Source organism: Arctopsyche grandis, chromosome 1 (assembly GCF_051622035.1).
Source record: "Arctopsyche grandis isolate Sample6627 chromosome 1, ASM5162203v2, whole genome shotgun sequence".
Lineage (NCBI taxonomy): Eukaryota > Metazoa > Arthropoda > Insecta > Trichoptera > Hydropsychidae > Arctopsyche > Arctopsyche grandis.
In genome coordinates this window covers 1798508-1808623 of record NC_135355.1, presented here as the reverse complement: position 1 = coordinate 1808623, position 10116 = coordinate 1798508, and the positions used below count along the sequence as shown (strand labels likewise).

General features: G+C 35.4%; 1 protein-coding gene across 1 annotated transcript; it reads left to right on the top strand.

Annotated features, from left to right (window-relative positions):
- Positions 1–8796: 8796 nt before the first annotated feature.
- On the top strand, positions 8797–9899 carry LOC143922753 (kelch repeat and BTB domain-containing protein 6-like). The gene is made up of 3 exons (XM_077446094.1): positions 8797–9155; positions 9230–9405; positions 9470–9899. The coding sequence occupies exons 1-2, from the start codon at positions 9041–9043 to the stop codon at positions 9370–9372; spliced, it is 258 nt and encodes an 85-aa protein (XP_077302220.1). The 5' UTR covers positions 8797–9040; the 3' UTR covers positions 9373–9405; positions 9470–9899.
- Positions 9900–10116: the final 217 nt, after the last annotated feature.

Below are 10116 nucleotides of genomic sequence, written 5' to 3'. Positions count from 1 at the left end.
TAAAATGAAAGGATTGCGAATCTTTTGTTCAACTTTTGTAGTAACAAGTTATTTTTTTAAAATAAATATTTGAAAAAGCTGATCAAATAATTCTATAATAATCTGCATATTTCATGGAACCAATTGTGTAAATCTGGTGAAAGCCGGATACTTAATCCCGGTACAATATCTGTATACGTACGAGTATGTACCTATTGTGAGACAATCAGTTTCGTATAAATAATGAGACATATTAACTTTTGGAGTCGGTTCACGAACTTGCGTAATGTTTCTTTGGAACTTTCAGGATTCCATTGTAAGTGTTGTGTGTGTGCCAAAAGAAAAGGAAACGTGTGCAGAATACGCGACCTCCCTCTCACCCGATTACATTATTATCCTTATTATATATTTCAAAAAGCTTTTAACGCGTTCAATTCCGACGTTTACATTTGCATACGGCCGTTTATATCGGCTTAATGTCTGCTCGATGATATCCGCACCTCGGTTGTGAAAGATTCCATGTCAAATTTTGCACGGTAAAAATCTCACATATTTGCCAGGTAATTTTTGAGCTCAAATTCACATCTAGAATCTTTTGTGGAACTTGATGAAACGCCATGTTCATGTCGGCATGTGCCTTGTGTATCCATGTTTCCCGTGTGCACTTTGTGTGTATTCTCCACCTTGTAGAGAAAACATTGTCTCTATTAAAATTAGTTTCGTACTTCATGAATCTTCTCCCCGAAGGTGGAAACCCTTTAGCTTATCTGTAAAATCATTATTAAGTTCCCAATTTCTTCTATTATAAAAAAAACAGCATTTATACAGTTCCTCACATCAGTTGCATACTTTGTATCTATTTGCTTGACTATCTTGTTCGTTTCTAGGCGTTGAAACATAAGACACGCGCCGCTTTCTGTCTTTGTAAGCAGCTTGCGTGTCTGTGCACGCCTTGTGTATTCGTGCGCGTCTTTATGAAAGCGGCTAAATTAACTTCGAGAAGTGTGCTATGCGATGTTTTCAGTTTTCAATACATTTTATTTTATTGTTATTCAATCAATCATGCACACTCGTCTAAGAGATTGCTATTAATATATGTACATACATATTAAGAATTATTTAAACAGGTATTTATTAAACTTGAAATCTATGGTCAAACGATTGACAGTCTATGGTTAAAGTTTTTGCAGCATTTTCTAATCAGCGAAAATCGAGATGTTGAATAACTTGAATATTTGCGAAAGAGATGGGACAGGGCTGCCAATTTGTTGGAACCGTTTCAATGAGATCATATAAATTAGCAAACTATGTATAGGAAACGATCGACCTTGGAGTCTCATATCCAAGGTCTGGTCAACAGCATACGGGATAGAACCCGTGACCATTGATCTATGTTACTATGCACATACATATTATACATATATACTTACAATACAGACCTATCAAATTTAGTACTTTAACTAGGACCGCACATGGTTTTAGGTAGGGCTCCGAGCCAGGGCGTTTTAAACAACGCTGATTACACTGTTTGACACGAAAAATGGTTCAGAGACGAGATATGACTTTTTTTTATAAATATATGCCCATTTAATACGGATCTGGTAATAAAAAATGTTGATTGGCTCGAGATTCGGATATGTATGAGTTTTATAAATCGCGAATCTGTCAATTTCCTGTTCAAAATGAATATTGAAATTTATAGTCAGGTATTTTATCTTTCATTTGTAGTACTTTTCAGCTTTCAAATCTCTATAATTAGTCGTCCAGTTCAAATCAAAAGTCAAAAGTACGTATTTTCACTTGGGATTTTTTCCCCACTGTTTTATATCGAGTATTTTCTACTGAAACATGTTTATTGGGATAGTGTAGAAAAATCGAGCGATTTAAAAAAACACATATCTCCGAATCTCGAGCCAATCAACATTTTTTATTACCAGATTCGTGTTCACTGGGCATAGATCTATAAGAAAAGTCATATCTCATCTCTGAACCAATAAAAAAGTCGTCTTTTGTCGAACAGTGTTATTCATTACATCCGTCTAGTATTTAGTACTAGACGGATGTAATAAAAATTAGAGTTAATTATTCTTCTTCTTCTTTTTTATTCCTATCCTCGTAGGAGGTTGGATATCATGACATATGTATATCTTCTCTCTATCCATGGTTGCCCTGAAAAGTGTTGTGGAGTCACATTGGTAACATCCACGGAGATTGCCCATCCATGAGATGCGTCTTCTACCAACGCTTCTTTTCCCTTGTACTTTCCCCTGCAATATGAGCTGTATGATTTCATATTTCGGATTTCTCATCACATGACCCAGGTATTCGAGTTTTCTGCGCTTCACGACGCTTAACCCTTTCAGGAGTACGACCGTACGGTTACGGGAAAAGTAAAATGGCCCCGCCAGAGTATGGCCGTACTCGTACGGTTTGACACGTCCAATCACTCAAAATACTCTACCTCTCTCATTGTTCGACATATTTGCATCTCGTTTTTTTTCAAGTGTTGCTGAGGTTTCTCTTTCACTCTTGTGTGTATATATTTTTGTATTCGAATAAAGAAACCAAATTTAACGAGGCGTGAAAGCCAGTTAAATTTTTATGACTGAACATGATGTAACTCTCGTTTTCTTTTCATTCGTTTCAATACTTCTTCATTTCGGACTCTGTCCACCCAGGGAATCCTCAACATTCTCCTGAAACACCACATTTCAAATGCTGCCAGCTTTTTCTCTGTAGCTTGAGTCATGGTCCAGGATTCGACCCCATAAAGAAGTACTGATAGAACGTAGCAGTGTAGAATTCTCATCCTTAGGTCAAGATTGAAATCTCTATTGCAGAGGAGATCACGCATCTTGAAGAAAGCGTTTCGCGCCATCTCTATTCTGATTTTAATCTCTTGTGAATGGTCCCATTGGTCGTTCAACCAGCATCCTAAATATTTATATTGATGCACTAGTTCAATGTTTTTGTCATTTATTTTTAGTTTAGTTAAATATTAAAATTCTGAAATTACATATATTCGGTTACGACAGAATGAGCCAAGACGTTATCGATAGATGACTTTCGGTATAACTGACAAATAGACATTTAAGTTTAACATATGTAGCTAGACGAGGATTTAAACGTCTCAAGAATCGAAGAAGATGAGTGTTTAGAACCTCTGGATGTAGACTAATCAACTCGAACTGGGAAGTGGTGTAGGTACTCATAGCGTGCAGGCCAAAAGCTATCCAATTAAAACTTGCTCTATCTGTCGGAGTTCGGGGACGACGACGACGACGACGTGAAGTTATCTGCACATCCCTCGGATATTCATTTATCCGTGAAAAGGTTAAGTATCACCGAAACCTTCAGTGATCGGGACCAAATTGAAAAGATCATTCCCATCGCCTAAATTACCCCACAACTACTTACGTATGTACTGCTCCACCCACTCCACCTCCCCCCCATTAGTTTATTAGACCCCCAATACGTACGGATTCTGTTGAATCTTTGACATGTGATTTATAAATTGTCGGTGGGAATAAATAGCGCTGTCGAAATAAGCCTTTTATCTTTGGCCGCTCCTCGCCGGTAGTTTCTGCGAAAAGGAAATAAGGTTTTCAGCTATACAACTCCCTTTTCTTATAGTTGTCTCGCCACGAGCATCCTCACAAGCTTTATTGTGTTTGTTTTGCTTTGTCGAGAGATAATCGTTTCTTGTGCACTTCCTCTCTCTTTCTCTCTTCCCTCCTACTGCCATCTACTTTATATATTAGCTTCAATGGCAAAGTGGTTCGCTGTCGTGTGGTGTGCCCTTTAAAGTCGATAAAATTGTCACGAGATTTTATAGAAGCAATTTTATTACGAGTCTCTAACGTCGCTAGGTTATTTCCTGTCAGAAAGATGACGCTAAAGCTGTATTTATAAAGTTAAAGTGAATCCAGCACGCAATACAACAAAGTGCTCGAACGAGCTCATTTTTTTATAGCAACACCATACCTTGTCGATTCCGGTTAATTCCGTCACATCAGTGATAATATTTTAGTGAAACCATAAAACTTTATTTTTTATGCAAACTTTATTTGGGTACCTACGATTTAATAGCGCATTTAGAAAAAATAAATTTGCACCAATCATTTGCGAATTATAATAAAAGGAATTGCGCATTAAATAAATATATTTCTGTTAAATAAAAATATAACATTGAGCAATATTTTATTTGTAGTATGAAATAAAAAAAATGTGATCATTTAATAATTAAAAAGTGCGCATTTAAAAAATATGAAATGAAATTTGAAAAATATGGTACTTGGTCATTATAACTGGTTTATCATTTTATAAATGGTTTATCTTTTGTATAATTATATGTAAATAAATAAATAAATAACGCTCGGGATATATGGCAACGTCACGAAAGTGAATATAGGATGCTTTTCATTAATTTTTGGTTGCTTTATAGTTTTCTGTTATATAAGTAACTTATCAAATGCCTGCATTAATTTATTTATTAAAGAGTTTTAGTCTAATATCTTATTTTACTTCTTTAAGTGTACATATTTATACTAAAGCAACACAATGTTTTATAATCTTATCAAATTATTTTCTATTATCATTTTTTCTTTAATAAATTAGAAAATATTTTTAAATTGTACATTTATATTTTTAAATGATAAAATATATTTTTTAATTCACACGAATTTTATAAATGTGAATTAAAAAATATTTAAATTGTCCCCAAACTGTTAATAGTTTTTTCAGTATTTTTTATTGTAATAAAAATTACTTAAAAAAAGGAATAAAATTTACATATATGTATATGTATTGCTGAAGTTTATATTGACACATCCCAATAATTACGTAAAATACAGATACGATGAATAAAAATACCTCATTAAGGAGTACCTCTAATATCAATTTTAGGACTTTTGCTTTTTTTTAATTTACATACATATGTACATACATTGCAGATAATTTCAACGTTACCAAACTTATCTTATTTTCTGGCAATGTAAAATCTACAGCTGTACTTACTATATTTTAATAAATATTCATTAAAATGAATTAAATTAATCTTCAAATTCAAATGAAGAAAGGTAGGCCTTTTGTAGTTTCATAGACAAAATCTAATTTGAAGAATACGGCATTAAACAACTTAGCGTGATCATGGAATGAATGAGAGAAAGGAAGAGAAATGTATTAAGCGCGATGAAGTAACCAATTTTTTTTTTTCATAAAATATTGTAGCATATGCTAAAAGGAGCTACCGTTATAATTGGTTTTCGAGGATTATCTCCAGGCTATGTGCAAATAGGATAAACAATGACCACCGAATCAGCTTAGTAACAGCACTCGGTCCCTTCTCAGAACTGACAGCGATAGCGTGGGACTGAGTGCCGTGAGAATGCATATCCGGGTATATGCCTAAACAATAGTGAAGTAACCGGACGTCGAAGATGCAGGGTCATTTATAAACCTGTCATTTATAAACGGGTACTTAGGCGAGATCAAGGCATTCATTGGCTGTGCGTGTACCAATAAATACTGTGAAGCGACTTTGGCCTTTTACTTGGATCCTCCACCCAACTCTACGCAACAATATTAACTTATTAGTTTCACTTTTTTGATTGTTGAAACAATTTATTGAGAAGCCGTAATCATAAAATGTTCTTATGAGAATGTTTAATAATGAGAAACAGGATTAATTGAATAAAGAACCAACGATACAAATGACCCCATAAGTTAAACGGAACTTGGGATAACACTAGTGCTAACGATACGTTCCACGTACATAAAGGTACTAATGGCAGATCTACTGAGTAAATTCTGCCATGAATACGTCCGTTCTCTTATGTTTTTCCACAGATTAATTGTAAACGTAATTGGTCGATATATAACGATTGGCAATCCCTGGGACATTCTATCGAGTGTGCAACTTTTGAGTAAGCAATGGTTTCTGGCGTGACGCGGGGATGCTGTAATTGATTGATGCGCGGCCCTCGAAGCCTTCAGGGCATAGAGTTTTTGCTTCGGAATCAGCCATCGGTGAAACCCATGTCAACGCATGACACAATTACGCAATTTCGCCAATAAGAGTGTGCAAAACCTTTATTGCCAAAGTTGCGCGCGGAATAGATGGACCCTCGCGATATTTTATATCGCGTGTACTTGCGAAGGTGTGTATTGGATAACGAAAATAGCAATTGAAACTTAAATTAACTTCCCGAAACTTAAATAGGAATTCTCTGGTTTAGGAAACGAAGCAGTCAGCTCTCTCTCTGCACAAATAAATCACAAAAGGGCGCGCCGATTCCATTAAATACAAACGCCATTTGCGAAACGAACTAATATCGAATACCCATCTAGCCGAGGATTGAATAATTTTACGGAACATCACTTTCAGTTCGGATTCGAAATTGTTTCAAATTCTCTCATTTTTCCGTTACATTCGAGATAAACTCCGTTTTGTTTGCGGTGTTCGTCGATTTTATCGAAGTCGAACGATGAATTCGGAATCAGGAAATTACCTATGTATATTCTTAGAGCGCAAAGCTGATAACTAGAGACCCGTTTTTAGTCAGTTATTTTTACAATTTTAAACATTTTGACTATCCATTTTTGTTTATTATAATGGATAGACTTATGTAAAATGTACATGATATCGCATTCAACCTCCACTCGACCTGAGGTAGCCAATTTAATTTCGTTTCAGATTCGCAATCTATTTTGGTCAAGAAATACAATATTGTTCGTGCGTATAGTGGTCGGTAGAATGAGAATTTTATTTTTTGTTAGTTTTGAGTTCGTGTTTTATATTTTGAAATATTTACATTAATAAAATTTTAATATAAAAAGTAAGGTGTTGATATTATTTATGTATTTATGTATACGTATATATTATAAACTAGTTATTTTACCCGGATTCGCTCAGTATTTGTAATATAAACAGCGTAAACATGGCGAATCTAATAGTAAATATTCATTCGTTTTTTTATTAGTTTTATTTGAACCAACCCAACCAAAAATATTTACATACTTACATACAAAGTATCTTTCGAAATTATATATTAGCTGTTAACAAACTGACTACAATTTTAAAATCATTAATTAAATACATATAATATGTACATATACATATTTTCAACCAGGCCTGACGAGAGGGGGGAAAGGGTATGTAAATAACCCGGGGCCCGGCTTTTGAAGAGTGAATAATATGCACATTTTTAGCAAAAGCATACTAGCATTATTTGGTATTTATACTCTTAGGTATTTTTTGGACAGGAAGCTAAATTGTATAACTGTTGACGGACGAGTGAGGGATTTTCCTACTTTTTATGGCATAATAAAATTTGGGGAAAGATCCATTCTGGTATTTAGAATGGTCAGTTCCCTCGTCACAATATCAAAAAAAGGAGGCGTTGGGGGCGCAGGGGGCGAAGCCGTTGGGGTGCCGGAGGCGTTGGGGGCACTAGAGGCTTCGAGGGTGCTGGGGGCGAAGCCCTCGGGGAGTCGGTGATACACAAAACGAAACACTTGGTAATTCGTAATTCGTAATTTCCAATGCAACAATTTCTTTCCGAAACTAGCCGTTTCGATTTTGATTCTTGATTCTAGAGGTGCAGAAACACACACACATTTATTCATGATTTCGAACGGGTTGCATTGCTAAGTGCATAATGTGCCACTTTTTATTACGATTAATATTACGTGCACGTGCGCCTATAAATTACCTTACATTATACTTATATTATAACATATAGGTATAACTTTATTTTTATTCTTGTTTCAATTCCTTTTCGAAACCACCCGTTGAAATCAACGGGCACAACACTAGTGTTATATAATTTTGTCAATTGCTTCAAAAATTAAATACCAGAAGTTTGATTTTGTTGCAATAAAATCAATTCAGTGCCTTATGAGTATTGTAGATGCAGAATTGGTCATAACTGATCATCATACTAAAAATAAAGAATCATCATGGAAACGTGCTCCATGCTTTCAACGTCCTCTCTATTTGAGCTAATCAGACAATAATTCATCAATTATATGATTTTATTTGTTTATTTTCAGTTCTGATGGCCTCAGAAGACAATGAAGATTTTCCGTCTATATCTGGTGTGGGAGCACCGACTTTGAGTACTAACATCGTGATCGACCCTCCTCCACCTTCCGATCCTGGCAGTTCCATGAGTGCTGGTTTCAACTTCCCCACAAAACCCATCGTGCCTCCATCTAATATCCTACCATCAGTGCCGCAGATTCCTGACAGCCATCCTGGAGGATTTCACGCTTACGTTGCACCAGCTGCTGGGCCAAGAGTACCCGCTGCATACAATCCATCGGCTGTCGTTACTTTGACTCCTGATCAGAAGACCAAAGCTCGGAAGTATTGCAAGTAGGCAGCGAGTGCTCTGACTTATGAAGATATACAAACTGCAGTAACCAACTTGTCGAACGCACTTCAGTTACTTCAGACTGGACACGATCCGGCATATATATTTGTATTTTTATCCGCACGTTTGCCTTAATGCAGGCCTGGGCGAACTGCGGTCCCGCCGAGTATTTTGGTGCGGCCCGCAAGTAAAATTTAAAAGTCACCAAGTTGTTCGCGAGTTGAGCAATGCGGCCCGGCTCTTAGGCTGTATTAATTTCAATAACTAATTAATATACGTTTCGATGCAACGAAAGGGTTGAGATATCCTTATCTATCGTGATAAAACCGCAGAACAACAGTGCTCCAAACCATTCGCTGCTATTCTTTCTAATTGGTAAGTCTAACTTTATTATGCTCAGCACTTATAGTTATATTGTCTAATTTTCAATCTTGTTTTTCAGTAGAAATCTAAGAGAAAATTAGAAACAAGATGTTCGTAGTGAAGGCCAAGTCTGATTTTGCTGCGAAACGGGTGGAGTATTTGTATGAGGCCTTCCAACAAAATATAAAATGCGACACAATGTTTGCAGCTCCAGGCCGAGAGTATCTTAATTCGAATCCAAAAATTATTTAAAATCCAAATTGTTCTGCCAGTTTAATTATAATTTTCATAATTGCAGATTCTACGCACACTTGGTCGTTCTAATGGCGTGCAGCGAAATCTTTATGACAAAAGAAAATCTATTGAATAACGTCTCTTCAGATTATGACAACGAAGTCATCGAAGCAATCCTGAAGTATTGTTACACTGGCGAAATAAGTTAGAGTTCATAAATATCAAAGATAATCAATTATTTTGGTCTTCAAATGTAATTATGTGAAATATAATTTTAGGTATAGACAAAAAGCACGTCGAAAAATTAATGGAGCTAGCAAACCGATTGGACGTGAAAATTCCAAGGCAATTTAAAATAGTCGATCTTTCAAACTGTCTGGAAGTTTTGAAATCAACAGGAGATTCCGAATTATTAAAATAGGCAATGTATTTGACTATGGAAAATTTCGAGACGGTGAGTGTTGATTATATAAAAAAATATGTCACTTAAATATTTTTCAATTCCACTTCTGTTTCAGCTGTAAAAAACTCAAGATTTTCTCAATCTGCCGGCCTCCAACGTGATCGAAATCTTGAAATGGGACGATTTGTTCAATGCTGTAAAATTGTGGGTAAATCATGATGATGCGAACCGCAAAAATGACTTGGCAAAGCTGTTGACATCCGTGAGATTATCCTTGCTGCCATTGGAGGTATTTGAAATTAAATGAATGTTACATTGTTTTGATTTTCAGGTGAATTTGATGGAAATAATCGCTTAAATGATGTTTGGGAGTACGACGAGACAATTAAATCTTGGAAAGCTTCAACAACTCTAAGCTGAAAGAGAACTCGTGCGGTTGCACATGTCATTCCATATGATTCGATTATTTGATCGACTGCAGTTTTTTTTTTGTATTATTTTAAAATAAATTGAACATGAAATAATCATTAAATGTATTTAAAGTATACTTTTTGTAATATTTTAATTTTTTTAATGTATTTAAATGTTTGAATGTGTTTCATTTGAAGAATTCTGTCCGCCATGATAACGATACAATCTCCCACGACGACAGACGCAAATCGAAATTTGTTAATTCCAATGTTTTTAGATAATGTCCAATTATTCTCTAGTTCGTCAAATATATCGATGGTGCTTTCCACCTGAAAACAAGTTATGCAATAA

Coding starts and splice junctions, on each gene's coding strand:
- LOC143922753 (XM_077446094.1), top strand. CDS start 9,041: ATGGCGTGCAGCGAAATCTTTATGACAAAAGAAAATCTATTGAATAAC. Junction 9,156..9,229: donor TTGTTACACTGGCGAAATAA/GTTAGAGTTCAT, acceptor ATATAATTTTAG/GTATAGACAAAAAGCACGTC.